This window comes from Salvelinus sp. IW2-2015, linkage group LG28 (genome assembly GCF_002910315.2).
Source record: "Salvelinus sp. IW2-2015 linkage group LG28, ASM291031v2, whole genome shotgun sequence".
In the NCBI taxonomy this organism is placed as follows: Eukaryota; Metazoa; Chordata; class Actinopteri; order Salmoniformes; family Salmonidae; genus Salvelinus; species Salvelinus sp. IW2-2015.
Genome location: NC_036868.1, coordinates 13,456,570 through 13,475,661, shown reverse-complemented (window position 1 = coordinate 13,475,661; position 19,092 = coordinate 13,456,570). Strand labels below are relative to the sequence as shown.

General features: G+C 43.1%; 1 protein-coding gene across 1 annotated transcript in view; it reads left to right on the top strand.

Annotated features, from left to right (window-relative positions):
* The window catches only part of LOC111954432 (exostosin-1-like), a 313,392-nt gene that overhangs the window by 278,737 nt on the left and 15,563 nt on the right, over positions 1 to 19,092 (top strand). The window contains exons 5-8 of the mRNA XM_023974172.2: positions 1,747 to 1,866; positions 4,261 to 4,393; positions 9,447 to 9,565; positions 10,083 to 10,178. Coding sequence (XP_023829940.1) covers positions 1,747 to 1,866; positions 4,261 to 4,393; positions 9,447 to 9,565; positions 10,083 to 10,178 — 468 coding nt within the window. The remainder of the gene's footprint in view (positions 1 to 1,746; positions 1,867 to 4,260; positions 4,394 to 9,446; positions 9,566 to 10,082; positions 10,179 to 19,092) is intronic.

Sequence of the window (19,092 nt, the reverse complement as noted above, 5' to 3'; positions counted from 1 at the left end):
AGCTACAGCAGGCGTACGCCTGTAGAAAGCTACTGCCACCTTGTGGTCTGGAGTTTTATAAGAGGCTGATCGGCGGTTGAACAGTGCTATCTGAACAACAAAAAGTTGACTGCCGACACTGAGCAGAACTGCTAATGCCTGTCAGCAGTCCGCACATGTTTTGTAGAACCGCAAGCAAAGTGGTGTCAGAACAAAAGTCATGCAGGAGTGTGAATTAGATACAAAAGGATGCTAAAAGGTTGGGAAAGTTAGGATTAAATCACGATTGATTTGTAGTCTTCTGTTGTGTTCAGATGGTTCAATGTAAATGTATTCCATTTAGATCTATTGTCTTATCAAAACCCAACTTCATAAAGATTAGCATGAGGGGTTTCTGGGAAAGAACCAACTAACTCTGCTTGAATTACAAGCAATTCAGAAACTTTTGTAAAATCTCTACAATTTATACACTCAAACTTGTGAATAAATGGCTGTTGAGATCGTTTACGTATATCTTAATGTAAAGATAATCCGCTACCATGAGTCATAGTATGCTATCGTGAGCGTTAATAGATTTAAAAGCTTTTTAAATACACTCCTATGTATAAACAGACACATAAACAAGCTTATGAGTGTCAAGATAATAACTTATATCCAGCTTTGTTTACAGAGTTGGTAAACTAGCAAAGCACAGCCCCCACACCATACTGCTGCGTGTGTGTGTGCGCGTGTGTGTGTGTTGGTCCATAATGAGAATGGAGGAGAGTTTTTAAGGCCATCCAATGTTTTGGTTTTATACAACAATCAAGTTGCTGCACCTACTGGTAAAAAGTGAATCTCTTTACATTTAATTATGTGGAAGAATGATGCACAACAACCCAGCACAACATGTGGAGTAGCTTATTCCCCCACAGAGGAGACACATAAACACTGATGGAGAGATAGAGAGGGAGGGGGAGGATTTGATTTGCCTAATGTATACCCTGCCTCTGAGTGTATTAAAATTAGAAATACTGTCACTGCCAAACATCAGCTCAGACAGACGTTGTTTTCAAGCTTCAGGTGGGAAAGGGGGGCTGTCTTTGTGATTTCGGGGTTAGAAATGTGACATTCATGGTGACTGCTGATTTGTCTTCCTGCCCCCTCTCCTGCCACGTGTCACATTGTGAATTGTATTTTCTGTGTTTGTTTGTATAATTGATGAAGAGCTCCGAGAGGAACAGTAACAGTACAGAACAGTGATGTGCTGTGAAACATGAGGTAGTGCTATCTGTTAGTTAGTAGGGTGTGATAGTGTTGTGTTTTAGCCATAGGAGTGACATGATCCCTAACTTAAGGGCTCAACCACTCTCACACAAGGCTGGTTTACTAGCCCATAACATTTTAACACCTCAGTTTCTTTCTAGCAGTATGAACTATGCTGGAGCAACACCTTGAGAGGATAGTCCTCAATTGGAACGGTATGCCAGTAAATTCTATTGGTCCTCTTATTAGTCCTCTAAGGCCAACCACATAGATCACATTGTAATTTGACCATTGAGGACCATCGTTAACGATGTCATTGGTCCCTCAAGTTATAGCCACTAAAGGGCCATTCGAATCCTACAGAGAGGTGTTGCTATGGCTCTCATGGGTGGAGACAGTGTGTCCATGGGCCTCCCTCGGGAAGGAGTATTTCACCTAATCACATCTGCCCAGAGAATAACCCATGTGCCCCCACTCCCTCACATTCGTTTAAATTTTCACTCTGTCCTTTTTTTCCCCCAGGTTCCTTCAATTACCAGATCTGTGGACCATGACAAAATATTGGCGCTCAGGCAGCAGACTCAGTTCCTCTGGGATGCTTATTTTTCTTCGGTAGCAAAAATAGTATTAACTACATTAGAGGTAAGCTCTCCCATTTATAGAACTGTTCATTTGAATCAAGAGTGGGTGGGAGCGGGTTGGGAGGATTGCAGGGCCAGACAGCCAGCAGCCAGGATAACGGATAGCCTTTTCTATAATGTGCACAAGTGGCCAGGATGAATTGATGGTGGCTGTACAACAGCGTTTCCCAACCAAGTTCTTAATTTCCCCTGGTTTGTTTTTTCTTACTCCTCCTGACAGTCTGGCTCTTACTTTGGGAGTGTTTTCACTATACTCTCTCTTCTGTCTCAGTCTCTGGGGGGAAACAGACACAAAGGGCTTTCATCAGGCTCTTCCCCAGAACAGACAGTCAGTCAGGACCTGCCATGATCAAAAGAGATTGCAGTGTAACGGTTTCCTCTGGCATCTTAAATGTCTAGAGACTCTCATGGACTAGAGTACATAGACAGGTAGCTGGGGGTTCCTTAAACAAAACTCCCCCTTGTGCTATACTGCTACTGTTTATTGTTGTCACACCCCCAAATATAGTGTCCTCTCAGAGCAAAGTTAAAATAATTGTCATGTTTCCCCTTGAACAATCAGAAAAACACTTTTTATGGTCTGATGTGTGGAGAGGAAGCCACGGTATGAGGTGTTTTGGCCTGCAGGTATGAGAGGAAAGGTTCAGCAGGGTAACATCAGAACATTCTCATAGGCTCTCTGTTCACCCCTCTGTCTCACTCAACATTTTGAGGGTTTTACTTTGGTCTGAGTTTTTCCATGGGTTTTTATATTAACACACTTTCACTTATTGTTGTATCACTGACCCATTCAGAAGCTACTCTGTTATGATAATGTTGTGGGCTCTAATTTAGAACTCACTCAACAGACACTCCAACCTGTCACCCATATGTCTTTGTCCCTGAGGTTTTCATGTCACTTCTTCATTTTGAGGGTGTCTGTGTTTAATTTCTCCACTCTCTGTCTTTACTCCCTTCCTCTTTCCATTCAATTTACCACTTCATAAAGGAAATAATGACAAAGAGGGTTGAGGAGGAGGGGGAAAATAGAAAGTGAGGAGGATAAACTATAGGCATTCCGCCATGGTTCTTCAAAGGGAGCCACAGCAGCACTTTGTGATGAATTGGATTAGGGCCGAGCGTTGGTTTTATGTGTTGCCGGGCGAACGTCACCACCAGGTGCCTAGTCCAAATCCAACAGGGACGAAATTAGGCCCATCTCCATGGATATTTACCATTGTGCAGATGTGGTAAATGCTCGGCGCTACCTGCCGACTGACAAAATGGGGGAAATTAGGCATTCTAAATATCCCCACAAGTGGCACACACACACAGGGCTTTTGTGAGGTTGTCGATAAGTGCCAGCTAATTCTCCATATAGATCAAAAGGCACATCTCGTCTCAGTGTTGCTGGCACTGGACGGGCACATGGACTCTAAACTGATATGATAATCACACTGAGGGTGACCGTTTGAGTTGCGGGACAAACAGGCAGACGCACCGCTTCCCTCATAGCCAGATAAATCTGACCTGAATCTGTCAATAGGGTTTTCAGATACATTTGCCTACAATGCAGAACAAGTATAACACAGTCACATGATACTGTAGCTACTCCTGTAGAAGATAAAATATTTTTTTTACTGTGGAGGTACTGTATCTTGAGCAACATATATGAAGCTCATCACCTAGCAGGGAGTAAAAACTGTGGAGGGGTCGACCTACCGCCTCGTCTCTCTGAGGGGGTTGCTTGTTAAGGCCTCTCTCACAACCTCATTAGGACCCACAGTTCAAACGGAGGAAGCAGCCTGGAAAGCACTGGGCTCTGAGAGTAGCTGATGCAAGGGAGGAGACGTACCCATATGGAGGTCTCTTGCTGTGGATCCAAGAGCAGGGGAGCTGTAGCCTTTCTACTTCAGGACATGCAGTGAGGCAGGTGTATTGGAAAGAGCAATCAAAAGTAGATGGCTGATATGAAATGACTGTCATTAATGTTAATTAATTTGATTGAGAGGTTGGTTTTGTGTCCATTGACRCAACTAATATCAGGACCCATAGGTGACCATCTTCATGTAAAATATCCTGTGCATCACTCTTACTGCATGACCACTGCATGCAAATAACTCCTTACAGTCATTGCTGTTCAATAGACTGTCAGTAGCACAGTCATCATATATAGCAACATGGGACGACGAGATACAGGTCCAATCTCCACAGTCAACATGCAAGGTAACAGTTGCACCTGGGTGAGTGGGCATCAGTCCCAGCTGAGGGAGTGAGGTGTTATCTGCATCAGCAAGACGCTGCTCGACAACATGGCCACGTCTATCAGACCCAGCCTCTTGCACAGCGAGCAGCTTCTTTGTACTAATCCTCTCTCTCTCTCCTCCTCCTCTCTGTGTTGTTTCTTTTTCTGCAGATAATCCAAGACAGAATAAATTCACACATATCCAGGAACAAGTTGATGTGGAATTCGTTGCCTGGTGGACTGTACATTCTGCCTCAGTTCTCCACGGACGCTGCAGTGTTCCCCTTCTATTACTCCTCTCTGGGTGAGTGCAGCCTGGTGATAACCTGCTATTATGTGTCTGTATAACAGCTTCCTCCTTCTGGTGAGTTGCAGCCTGGTGATAACCTGCTATTATGTGTCTGTATAACAGACTCCTCTCTGGGTGAGTTGCAGCCTGGTGATAACCTGCTATTTGTGTCTGTATAACAGACTCTCTTCTGGGTGAGTTGCAGCCTGGTGATAACCTGCTATTATGTGTCTGTAAACAGACTCCTCTCTGGGTGAGTTGCAGCTGGTGATAACCTGCTATTATGTGTCTGATAACAGACTCCTCTCTGGGTGAGTTGCAGCCTGGTGATAACCTGCTATTATGTGTCTGTATAACAGACTCCTCTCTGGGTGAGTTGCAGCCTGGTGATAACCTGCTATTATGTGTCTGTATAACAGACTCCTCTCTGGGTGAGTTGCAGCTGGTGATACCTGCTATTATGTGTCTGTATAACAGACTCCTCTCTGGGTGAGTTGCAGCCTGGTGATAACCTGCTATTATGTGTCTGTATAACAGACTCCTCTCTGGGTGAGTTGCAGCCTGGTGATAACCTGCTATTATGTGTCTGTATAACAGACTCCTCTCTGGGTGAGTTGCAGCCTGGTGATACCTGCTATTATGTGTCTGTATAACAGACTCCTCTCTGGGTGAGTTGCAGCCTGGTGTAACCTGCTATTATGTGTCTGTATAACAGACTCTCTCTCTGGGTGAGTTGCAGCCTGGTGATAACCTGCTATTATGTGTCTGTATAACAGACTCCTCTCTGGGTGAGTTGCAGCCTGGTGATAACCTGCTATTATGTGTCTGTATAACAGACTCCTCTCTGGGTGAGTTGCAGCCTGGTGATAACCTGCTTTATGTGTCTGTATAAAGACTCCTCTCTGGGTGAGTTGCAGCCTGGTGATAACCTGCTATTATGTGTCTGTATAACAGACTCCTCTCTGGGTGAGTTGCAGCCTGTATAACTGCTATTATGTGTCTGTATAACAGACTCTCCTCTGGGTGAGTTGCAGCCTGGTGATAACTGCTATTATGTGTCTGTATAACAGACTCCTCTCTGGGTGAGTTGCAGCCTGGTGATAACCTGCTATTATGTGTTGTATAACAGACCCTCTCTGGGTGAGTTGCAGCCTGGTGATAACCTGCTATTATGTGTCTGTATAACAGACTCCTCTCTGGGTGAGTTGCAGCCTGGTGATAACCTGCTATTATGTGTCTGTATAACACAGACTCCTCTCTGGGGAGTTGCAGCCTGGTGATAACCTGCTATTATTGGTCTGTATAACAGACTCCTCTCTGGGTGAGTTGCAGCCTGGTGATAACCTGCTATTATGTGTCTGTATAACAGACTCCTCTCTGGGTGAGTTGCAGCCTGGTGATAACCTGCTATTATGTGTCTGTATAACAGACTCCTCTCTGGGTGAGTTGCAGCCTGGTGATAACCTGCTATTATGTGTCTGTTATACAGCTCCTCTCTGGGTGAGTTGCAGCCTGGTGATAACCTGCTATTATGTGTCTGTATACAGACTCCTCTCTGGGTGAGTTGCGCCTGGTGATAACCTGCTATTATGTGTCTGTATAACAGACTCCTCTCTGGGTGAGTTGCAGCCTGGTGATAACCTGCTATTAATGTGTCTGTATAACAGACTCCTCTCTGGGTGAGTTGCAGCTGGTGATAACCTGCTATTATGTGTCTGTATAAACAGACTCCTCTCTGGGTGAGTTGCAGCCTGTGATAACCTGCTATTATGTTGTCTGTATAACAGCTCCTCTCTGGGTGAGTTGCAGCCTGGTGATACCTGCTATTATGTGTCTGTATAACAGACTCCTCTGGGTGAGTTGCAGCCTGGTGATAACCTGCTATTATGTGTCTGTATAACAGACTCCTCTCTGGGTGAGTTGCAGCCTGGTGATAACCTGCTATTATTGTGTCTGTATACAGACTCCTCTCTGGGTGAGTTGCAGCCTGGTGATAACCTGCTATTATGTGTCTGTATAAACAGACTCCTCTCGGGTGAGTTGCAAGCCTGGTGATAACCTGCTATTGGATGTGTCTGATATAACTTTCTATGCATGGAACTTGTTGAACAGAGCGCACCACAAGAGAATCAGACCTCCGCTTTGTCCATCAGGTCTTTCAACTCCTTGACAGAGTCAAAACGAAAATTTTCATTCACAACCAGTTCATTGTGGAGGGCCTAATGTTAATGTGCGCTCTTCAACCTTTCCTCCATGCTATTTTATATACCCCAGTGCTACATATTAATACCCTCTGAGAAAATGTTGCTCATGCTAACCAACCACAGACAAATTTTACATAAAGTCATATTTGGGGACCAAACAATGCACTTTACGACGGAAATTGTCTTGGATGTAACCTTGCAAACTGGTATATGTTATCCCATATCCTATCTGCAGTCCCATTAACTGCCACGGGTCAAGTCCTCCCTAGTCAGTGATTAGTTGTCACTGAGATGGAGCAGAGAACAGCATAAAGCCTAGAGCTGCAGTCAGTGTCTTGTGTATTTCCTCCGGCATTGAGCACCTTGGAGCTGTACACTATGAACTGTGCTGCTGTCGCAGTCCTGCGAGGAGCACTGGGATGAAGCCATAACTCAGATAGATGCTTGTCTTTCTCTGAGGAGTTGTGTACAGGAGGAATGGGCAGTTTGCTTTATGCTTCCACAGTTATACGTTTTTGCCGGTACTGGAGGAATAACGTTCTCAATGCCGGTTATACACAGGCATTATCAGTCTCACTTTCCATAATGCTGATAGCAGCAGAAGGTTTTAGTTTTTTTCTTTGCATTGTAGGCCTATTTCAATTCTACTGACTTTAATTTACTGTTTTTAAGCTTTTATTTGTCTCTGTTAATTTCAAGTTGATGTTACAATATTTTGTTATTATGACAGCATCTGTCCCGAATCATATTTGCTCCTCTGAGAAGTGGAAAAGAAGGAACGATAGCGACATTGGGCTCCATTTCTGGGGGGTCTTGATGACTGGGTATACCGCCTCAAAATCACAAATTGGATTTCCAACTTGTTTAGTAGAGAGTCCAGCTCCTTTAGTACCTCCTATCATGTGCTTCACAATCCTCTTTTGACTGTGTTTAAAGCTACTGGGAATGTATGAAGAGATGCCAAAGCAGTGGATAAGAATGAGAAGGTCCATTTAGAAACTGTTTGAATGTTCCCTGTTGAAACTCTGCTTGTTTTCCACAGTCATCCGAACCAATTCTCATCGCCATTTGAGTTAGAATTTTTACTCATGAGATGTAATGTCTCAACTGAATTTTGTTTGAGCTGTCAATAAATCTCAATCTATAGCTTCATTATAGCTTTTCACATGAGGAAATTATATATTGTCTAAATCCTCGAATTAGATTGGCAGGGTACACAAAATTATGTGAATTATCCGACCGCTGCATATGCAGTTCCACACAGTCTTCTCCCATTGTGTAATGCCGATTCGTGTACAGAAGGACTATCTCCAGGATGCTGCTAGAAGAGGAGTGATTTGTTTACCACCACCTCGTGTGAAAAAGCGGTAACACTTGCCCTCATCACCCCACCTCTTCACTTCCCCGGCACCTCTATTTATTTTTAAGGTTACCAGCTAGATTTCCTCGAGGCTTCAGGACCCCCTAACAGCTTCCTCCTCTGGAGTCCTATCACTATCATTGATCCAGCCTGGCTTTCTGTTTTGGTCCGGAAAACCCTCCAACTTGCCTCGTTTGCTGAGCATGATTGTTCCGGTTCATTGCAATCGGTGGGATTTCTTTTTCTTCCATTACCATAGTACAGTTGGACTTCGTTCTGTCAATATTAATGAGGTCTAGTTTCTGAGCGTRTTTCAGATCACACTGAACCTTTCTAATGACGAGTTCTAGAGCTCCTTTGCTAAGGCCAGTAACAAGCATAAAGGCTAATAACCAACATGACACCCTGCTTTACTAGGCCTACAGTAAGGTATCCTGCAAAGGGCAGACTCTCAAGATAAGAGGGGCTATTATACAAGGCTCTTTTTTACAAATGTGGGACTAACGGCCTACTCTGCGACAGTGTTCTAAAGGGAACAGTGATATTGGATCAATGCTTAACATACCTTGTTGAAATTGAAAATATGTTTCCCCTGTCTTAACAACAGTTGAAGAAATGACTTTGATCACAGTTATTTCAATGAAAGTCATTTGAACAAAATGTTTTTGCCAGTTCTGCTTGGTACATTTGCAGTTTAATGTTTGATTCGAACGTTTGTTTGAAGTGCACTTAAAATTGCTGCCAGAAATGGCTGTGGGGTTYCCCGGAGGAAACATTTCTTCTACAAAAGTGTTGCCAGAGTAAAATACTTTAAGGCTTATGGGATTTTGATGACCGGATGAGAATTATTATATTTTTTTATATATTTAACTAGGCAAGTCATTTAAGAACAAATTCATATTTTATAATAATGACCTACCCTGGCCAAACCCTCCCCTAATAACCCGGACGACTCCGGGCCAATTGTACGCCGCCCAATGGGACTCGTGTGGTCCTAATGCAATACTGAATCCCTCCTTTGAAGATGATCGGCAGAGATTTTCTATAGATTTCTTTGCTTATGCAACAATGTCTGCAAAGAACAAACCTATTCAGGTAAATGTTATGCTCACCAAATGGACACATACAAACAGCCAGCACAAGTTTGCTATCATGTCCCACATCAAGAAGGCATCGTTGTGTGATCAGGGTCCAAAATAGGTCTTCTAGAGGCACCACACAGCATCAGGGTAAATCCATAAATAGAGCTCAGTACACCAGAGAGGTCAGAGAGTCCACAGCTCTGTGTCAGAGAGATTGATAGGGATGCTGTAAGTGCACTGGGTGTCCATTTATGCGTGATGAGGTGGATGGATTGGAGAGTCCAGTCTGTCCCTTCTGAAGGTGTGTGTCAGAAAGGTTAATGTCTTGAGGTGCGTGTGTGTTAAGTTGTGTCTGAAGGTGTGTATTAAGGTGTGCGTCTGAAGGTTTGTGTTAAGGTTTATGTCTCTCTGTGTGGTTGCAGGTAAGATCCCGTCCCAGGAGTTCACTGCTGTTATCCAGGCCGTGACTCCTCTCCAATCTCAGCTGCAGCCCATAGTCAAGCTCGTCATCGCTGTTGCCAAATCCAAGTTCTGTGCACAGGTGAGAGCTCAGACCTATGACCCGGGAGCTAAGGCGAAATAGCAGGGATGCAGACCATTAATTTTTATACTGTCACTCGAAGTCAGTGGAAGTTTATCTTATGTGATATAGCATAAATCTTTATAGCTATACGGCATGTCATGTCTCCCCATGCTATATTTACGGGTGTGCTATATGGCCAATATACCACGGCTAAGGGCTGTTCTTAGGATACCTGGATATAGCCCTTAGCCGTGGTATATTGGCCATATCACACAAACCCCGAGGTGCTTTATTGCAAATTATAAACTGGTTACCAACGTAATTAGAAGAGTAAAAGGAAATGTTATGTCATACCCATGGTATATGGTCTGATATACCACAGCTTTCAGCCAATCAGCATTCAGGGCTCGAACCACCCAGTTTATAATGAACAGACTTATTTTCGCTATATATCCGCTGCTAAAAAAATAATGGCTATATGTACTGGGTCTATGCTCTTTTGAATTAAGATTTTATTGAATTGTTTCGTTTGCAGATAATTGTGCTGTGGAATTGTGACAAGCCTTTACCTCCGAAGAGCAAGTGGCCCTCCACCACCGTGCCTATCACTGTCATTGAGGGAGAGAGAAAGGTACGAGATTTCCTAGTTATGCGGGTGTTAAGATTACATGTTTTGCTATCGATTTTAATGTGTTTTATTGAGTCTTAATCATTGAGGGAATGAGCATAGCTGTTAAAGTAGAACTGACACCAATACATTTATTTGAAGTTAAAAAAAATATTGCTATCAGGTTGTAAATCACAACTGGCCTGGTACATTGTTTGCTGCCTCCACCCATTCAGGATCCACTGTTTCAGTTTCAGTTTTTATTTTATTTTTAAACCCAAGACAAATGTAACTAAGGCTAGGAATGTCAATACAATCAAACTAGCAAGGACAATGATCACAAGTCAGTCATAACGTGGCTAATAGGCTAGCGTATCTATTTATGTAGCTATTTATTTAGCAAGGTAAAAACACTGAGCCTAACGTTGGCTGGCTAGCTAGCTAGCTGCTGGGAGGGTGTCATGTTGTTTTTCAGTGGCTAGAGCTAGAGGCAGGTGTCATTTGGCTAGCTAGCAAAAAATATGCATTTCTATGCTGAAATAGAACGACTATTATCCACTTAGCATATCTCTTGCGTTCATAAATTCAATGTGGCTATCTACTCCGATTTCAGAGCACTGTCGTCTGAGTGTGCCAGAGCGCAAAATAACTGATGAATTTATGATACCCGCTGAATATGACTGGTGTCAGTAAACGTAGGCAAAAAAAGTAAGATAGTTACGAACGCTCTAGATAACATGTAAACAGCCTAACCAGCTCTGCTAGGGCGAGTAAAATGGTCAGAGGTGTTCTCTCATTTGTGTCTGGAAGTAGCTAGCAAGCTAGCCAACTTTAGCCAGTTAGCTTGGGTGATTGACTGCAAAACGCTCTGAATTTATGAACAGATAATCTGACAGCACTCTGAATTTATGAACAACCCAGAGTGCACTCTGACACACTGGAGGCAATTTATGAACGCACCCTGAGCTAGTTGTCAATCAAATGTTTTTGGCATTGATCAAATGGGTGGGCAGGCAAGTTCCCATTCAGTTGTAAAAATGTGGGTTGGGACCAGCATGCATTGGCAGGCAAGCTGCAGAAGGACAAGCAGGCTACTATTCCCCATCGTTTATCAGTGCAATTCTGATGGTCAATTAGTTGAAAAAGTTTGAGAGGGTTTATCTAATTTTCCCTCATTAGATTTTAGCTCATCTCGCTCTGGCTAGCATTAGTTGTTGATTGATTGTTGTTGTTGATGTGCATAACTGTGCATAACTTTCATAGTGGTTTCATCAAAATGAAATCTAGAATCGGCTTCCTATTTCGCAACAAAGCCTCCTTCACTCACGCCGCCAAACATACCCTCGTAAAACTAACTATCCTACCGATCCTCGACTTCGGCGATGTCTTTTACAAAATAGCTTCCAATACTCTACTCAGCAAACTGGATGCAGTCTATCACAGTGCCATCCGTTTTGTTACCAAAGCCCCTTATAACACCCACCACTGCGACCTGTATGCTCTAGTCGGCTGGCCCTCGCTACATATTCATCGCCAGACCCACTGGCTCCAGGTCATCTATAAGTCGATGCTAGGTAAAGCTCCGCCTTATCTCAGCTCACTGGTCACGATAACAACACCCACTCGTAGCACGCGCTCTTGCAGGTATATTTCACTGGCCATCCCCAAAACCAACACGTCCTTTGGCCACCTTTCCTTCCAGTTCTCTGCTGCCAATGACTGGAACGAATTGCAAAAATCGCTGAAGCTGGAGACTTTCCCTCACTAACTTTAAACATCAGCTATCTGAGCATTTAACCGATTGCTGCAGCTGTACATAGCCATCTGTAAATAGTCCACCCAATCTACCTACCTCATCCCCATATTGTTTTTATTTACTTTTCTGCTCTTTTGCACACCAGTATTTCTACTTGCACATCATCATCTGCTCATCTATCACTCCAGTGATAATTTGCTAAATTGTAACTACTTCACTACTATGGCCTATTTATTGCCTTACCTCCTCACGCCATTTGCACACACTGTATATAGACTTTCTTTTTTTATATTGTGTTATTGACTGTACGTTTGTTTATTCCATGTGTAACTCTGTGTTGTTGCTTTGCTTTATCTTGGCCAGGTTGCAGTTGTAAATGAAAACTTGTTCTCAACTAGCTTACTTGGTTAAATAAAGGTGAAATAAATAAATWAAATAAAATCAATAGACTTTAAAGTTACCAAATGTAAAAGGACTCCCGTGGTATTTACATATTTGCAAAATCCATTCAGGTGTATTTTGTGGCTTTTGGCGAATGCGTTCTAATAATCTAAAGTCGCACTGTTGCTACAGCCTGTAAACACACAGTCCAGTTCAAAGTGAATGATGACAGGCCCGTGTGGCAAATTGCTTATTTGCATAAAGGCCTACTGTAGCTCTGATTGGCTATGGCTCACCGCTCTGCGTAGACTCTGGTCCTTGACGAGACAGATGTACTTATTCGGTTTTATTTACTGCAGTGTCTATTAATTGTCCAAACGCACGGCCGCTTTCCCACTCTATATTGCTTTAGAATTTTCACAAATGCCAAACATTCTAAGAATTTATGAAAATGTGAAAATCACCATATCTAAGTGCCCGCTTGTCAAAAAATGTCTAAAATAAAATAAAAATACAATATATAATCTTTCAAATTCTTCCTGGGGGTGTATATGAACAGATTTTAATACGTTTTCATGTTGCAACAACTCTGTCAGTTCCACTTTAACGTCAGGGGAGATAAAATGCCGTCGTACATTTCTAATAAAATCCTTTCAAGCTTTTCTTTAATTTGTCCTTTTTGGAACTGGCCCTGACTGAGTGCGAGTCTGTCTCCTGGAATCTGAGCTTAGCCATTACTGTGCCAAGCCTCAGCTGAATCATTTTAGTAGCGCTAAAGGTACCACTTTGCAGTGATGTTCTTATGAGCTTTTAAAACAATAGGAGTTAGTACACCCGACATCATACTTCCAAACAGGACAAATGCTCTTACTGAATACAAGCATCTTAAACACAGTAATGTGGTTTCAATCGAACTATTCTGATGAAACGCTATTGCGCTGACAGTATGAATTCATCCAACCCTTCATTGAGTCCAAATAATCACTCCTTTTGTGTTATTTGGAGCGTTCCATTCACTTAAAGAGAGCGATCACCCAAATTACACACTTTCCATGACTTCCTTACCCAGTAAGCAGTCTATGGACAAGTTATGACAGTAATCCATTCTTTAGTTTCCCTGGCACTGTTTCCAAATGCTAACATTTAGTGTTTGTGGCACAAATACCATTCAAGTCATAGGACTGATATTTGAATTGTGTATGCATCATGTCCAAATCATTCGAAAGTATCTAAAATTGATTGTGACGATCAACAGTCACTTATAGATGATTTGAACATGATGAGCAAAAAATGCTAATTTCGGTCCCATGACATAAAATGGGATTTGTGCCACAAATGCTAAAACGTTAGCATTTGGAAACAGTGCCAGCCATGGAAACAAAACCAAAGCATGGATTGCTGTCATACATGTGTCCTTTTGCAATTTGGGTGAACTATCCCTTTAATTGCTGGCTTCATAAATATCTCCTACTCAAAGCCAAAGTGGAATTCCAATCAGCAGTGTCATGCTTGCTGCTGACCACAGGATTCAGTCAACCCCCCCCCCCCCCCCCCCTGCACGCTCTCTCTCTCACACACACGGGCACACACTTCTCAGTTTTTCCATAATCCGCAGCAGCCCAGCTGTTGTCCTAACGCAAGGGCAGGACTCCATGCCGCCCCACTGAGGCAGGAGCAGGACCCTAAAACCCAATGGCAGATCCCTTAATTGATACTGTTTGTTCTCATGTAGTAAACACGGCAATGGAAAAAATGTGTTCCCATTATAACAATAAACAGCTTTTCTAAAAGGCATCTTTGGGCTCCTAAATACTTACTCAGAGTATTCTAGCCTAACAAGACAGCTGCTCCAGAGTAGTAATTCTCCACAGCTCTCTCCCCAAACAATAAGAGTTTCAATGTGTTGAAACCAGCGAGTCAAACGTTCACATCACACTGAATCAGAGCACTGCCAGGAGACTGAGGAAAGGCTAATGGTGGATGTGTTCTGTGTTCCATGTTCTGCAATTGTGCATCTTTTGTTGTCCCTCATATCATCTGCGAAAAAGCAAAGTAATTGTATGTTTGTCAGGGGGACAGAATATCTAAAGAGGCTCTTATTATCTGGTGTCCTAAATAGTTTATCTCCCCTCAAGGCCAGCATGCAGTTTAAACATTTAAGCAGTGTTTTCCTACTGCCTAATACATGTCACCTATTTACTTAGCGTTATTATGTAGGCTCATTGAAATTACACTGTAACCTAGACCCCATTTATTGTGTTTTCGGTCCTATAATTTCCATTGTGTTTACACTATTTTCCTTTTTAGCAAGCTAGTATGAAAAGCAGGGGCATCATTTCATGGTATTGCATGAATGCATTGTGTGATAGGCAAGGGAAAACACTGGCTGCTGTGAAAGGGCCTTAATGAACCACATTCCCTCTCCCCTTCGTCGTAATATATAATTTTTGTATTTCAATGGACTGCACTAATCAGCCCTGAGTAGAGGTCACCAGCAGCATTTGATCAAAATCCAGCATATTATATTATCGATTTTTCCTCCATGTTTGTGTCCTCGGGAAAGTAACACATCTAAAAATAGGTCCCCTCATCTTGTTCCTTCAATTTTGGTTTCCATTTGAAGGCTAATTAAGTTGGTCCGCATTCGTGCCATGGATCACTTTATAGCCAGCTGCCATTTGATCACTATCCTTGCTCTCGGCAGACCTGCCACTCACTCCCAAGCCTGATGGCTTGGAGCTAAGCCCTTCACTGACTTGTGGGGTGTGTGTGATTGTGAGTGTGCGTTTCTGTGCATGTGAGATCTCCACAGTAGCATCTCCACAGCTGTGTGTGGGTGGCTGGCTGGCTGAGTGTGTTCCTGTCCTGCGATGCGACGCCTCAAGAAAGGCTCACTGTCTCATTAGCACCTCCATCTCCCCATCCTTGTCTGATAGCCATTTCATCAACTGATAATTCATATACAGCCTGGATCACACAATGTCTCATCAGAAGGGAACGTGATTAATAAGAACAGATAAATGAAATAAAGTGAGTCTTCCAAAGCGTTAGATATTAGATCTCTTGCAAAGTGTAGTAATTGGGTTAGTCAAATGCTTTGGAGTACTCTACCATTTTCTCCTCAGGGCGGTCATTTGTCTCACCATGTATACGAGGTGATCTATGGTCACTCAGGGTGTCATTTGTTAAATGTTACAGGGCAGAGTTCAAGTAGGCCCCCACTAAATCCAGTCTGCATGGTGATTAGGCCATTCTAGAGGTCAGTTTTCATTCACAACTTGGATTCACAATATCCTTATCGCCCAACCTGCAATCAAATCAATCTGTATACTACAATTGAGGAATAATGACACATGATTGCACTTTGAAGCAAAACAATACAAATACATTTAAAAAATGGTACATAAAGTGGAGGAAATCTATTTCTATTGCAAAAAAGCACACCTGCATGGTACAAATTATCCAAGTTAAACAAGCTGAAATATCTCACTTCACATTCCCTTAAACTCCGAACAGAGTCTGTGTAAACAGCAATGGTAAAGGAAGTTCACAAAGGAGCTGGGTTTCTGTGGGCCTGTCAGGGTTCTTGGGCCACGGGGCAGGTTGAGGTTATCCCTGGGCTGTACTATAGGCGTGTCTGGGGCTCCCTCTGCCCTTGGGGTAGGTGTCGAAGGATCCATATGCAGTGAGGTCAGAGGAGGCCAGAACACACGCTCCCACAGGACGGCAGGTAGCCTAGTGAAAGGTCGCTGGTTCGACTACCCGAGCTGTGCCCTTGAGCAAGGCACTTAACCCAAATTTGCTCCAGTGGCGCAGTGCTACTATGGCTGACCTTGTAAAACAACACATTTCACTGCACCTATCCGATGTTTGTGACAATAAAACATCCTCCATCCTCTGTTTCCTAAGGCAGGCTAGACAGCTTGATAGCATTTCACGGTAAGGTTGTTGTATTCGGCGCATGTGAGAAATAAAATTTGATTTGATTTGTGAGAGAGAGGTCAAAAGGCTAAGGAGTAAGGGCCACAGGTAGCAAACAACAAATGACAAAGACACTTGATTTGTGGCTTAATATTTAGCTGAGTCATGACTTTAGAGTTGAGTTCTGCTTATGTGGCATCTTTATCAAACATAATGCAATTTTAGTTGACAGTCACTGTAAATAATATGAATATTTAATATCTGAAAAAGCTGTTCAAAATTACAACTTCATGCAATTTCATGAAGTGTATGTTTACCCCACTATGATACTATGAATTATGTACAGAGATGGGCTTTGACAAAAATGTATCTTGGAAAYGACACTTGAGCCATTGAAATCATTTTCTCTGCTGAACTTTGACTATGAATGTATCAAGCATCAAATATGATTAACCCATAAAGAAAAGCATTGACAAGCCTCTAAAGATTGGCCTAGAAGTAACAGGAGTCAATGGAGATAAGGGTGATGCCACATTTTCACCAGGTGTCTTAGTGCTACGTCCCTGTATATCTGCCTAGAGGATAAATCCATTGACACTGACCAGGGAGAGAGAGGAAGGAAAGGACAGTGACAGATCAAAACCCTGTGCCACTGTCTCCATGAGACTAGTTAAAGCAGCCCTGGGGGGGGCGAAGAAGGTGGGCTCTGCGACAGAGGAGGCGGAGGGAGACAGACACAGGGAGGATGAGCGAGAGAGAGAGATGGGCAGACTGAAGGACAAACAGTCCCTAAAGATGTGTATTGGAATCTGAGCTCCAGAGTATATACAGACCTGATGGGAGAGCTGCGGGTGAATCAGAGGGGTGAGCGATACTACAACAACAACAACAGCTGGCTAGCCTGATAACCAGAGCAGTGTGTAACCATCAGAACATACCTATATGGGGAAATTAGAGCAATTCATTGAATATTATACAGAGAGTATGCTAATCGTCAATGCAGACCATTAATACAGTAAGGCAAGGTGCACTGCAAGCTAAACGAATACCACTTAATGTTGTGAAGAGTGTRTTGATAATTTTTACCTCTACTGAGGGAGTTACGTTTGATACACACCAGTGAGAGTGCTTTAGTGAGTATCCTCCAGGCTTTACGCTGAAAAAACAGTGAAATTCAGACAGTGTCGCTGGCATGCTGATAGACATTAGAGCTTATTGAGATTAAAGGAATCCATGTCATGTAGAATCTTTTCAAATTTGGCACTGTTTGATGAAACTATTCTCAAATAAAGAGGCACACTGCATACTCATTTCACATTGTGATATTTGCTATTCATTACTATTTTGACAAAATATCTTCGCCCTTGGATATCCAAGTTCCCGTTTCCACAGAGGAAATATAATTAGCGAGTAATAGCAACGGATTAATTTGAATTTCACGGAAGAACTTTGTCTATGAACATACATGGAGCTATTAAAGCTGGAGTCCCCTTTTCCTATTTTATATAAATACCCTTAAATAATTAAAATCCTCAAATTATGAGTCAATAGCATAATTACAGGCAGCTCTATAAAGCCTGCATTTAGTGTAATGGATTAGGTCGTCCACATCATATTAGCCCGGCCGGCAGATCGATAGTTAATACAGAAGGCACTGATCCCTAAAGCTGTGGTAGGAGAATTATCATTAAAATATGCATTTCTCGTGTAAAATGTATTTACAGTCCCATGAGGGTTACCGCTGCAGCCCAAGTGTTTTAAACTGGTCTTATTCAATCAAGCCACCAAGCCCAGGAGACTGCGAGACTAAATATACATAATTTAAGCAATAATACATGAGGCCATGTTATGACATTTTTATCATGGCTGTGACGTGGTCATAGCCACGAGCCAAGCAGAGTGGGATAGACCGCCACAGCCATGATAAAAATGTCATAACACATTGACTCAAGTGTATTGCTTTTATACAACAGGTTACCAGCATTAAAACTAGTCAAGGATCATATCACCTCCACCTTACCGGCCACCCTAGACCCACTTCAGTTTGCATACCGCCCACAGATGACGCAATCGCCATCACACTGCACATTGCCCTATCCCATCTGGACAAAAGGAATACCTATGTAAGAATGCTGTTCATTGACTACAGCTCAGCATTCAACACCATAGTACCCTCCAAGCTCATCATCAAGCTGGAGGCCCTGGGTCTCAACCCCGCCCTGTGCAATTGGGTCCTGAACATTCTGATGGGCCGCCCCCAGGTGGTGAAAATAGGAAACAGCATCTCCACTTCGCTGACCCTCAACACTGGGGCCCCACAAAGGTGCGTGCTCAGCCCCCTCCTGTACTCCCTGTTCACACACGACTGCATGGCCATGCACGCCTCCAACTCAATCATCAAGTTTATAGACGACACAACAGTAGTGGGCTTGATTTCCAACAATGACAAGACAGCCTACAGGGAGGAGGTGAGGGCACTCGGAGTGTGGTGTCAGGAAAACAACCTCTCACTCAACATCAACAAAACAAAGGAGATGATCGTGGACTTCAGGAAACAGCAGAGGGAGCACCCCCCTATCCACATCGAAGGGACAGCAGTGGAGGTGGAAAGCTTCAAGTTCCTCGGCGTACATATCACAGACGAACTGAAATGGTACACTCACACAGACAGTGTGGTGAAGAAGGCGCAATAGCGCCTCTTCAACCTCAGGAGGCTGAAGAAATTTGGCTTGTCACCCAAAACCCTAACAAAATTTTACAGATGCACAATCGAGAGCATCCTGTYGGGCTGTATCACMGCCTGGTAYGGCAACTGTACCGCCCTCGACCGCAAGGCTCTCCAGAGGGTATTGCGGCCTGCACAATGCATCACTAGGGGAA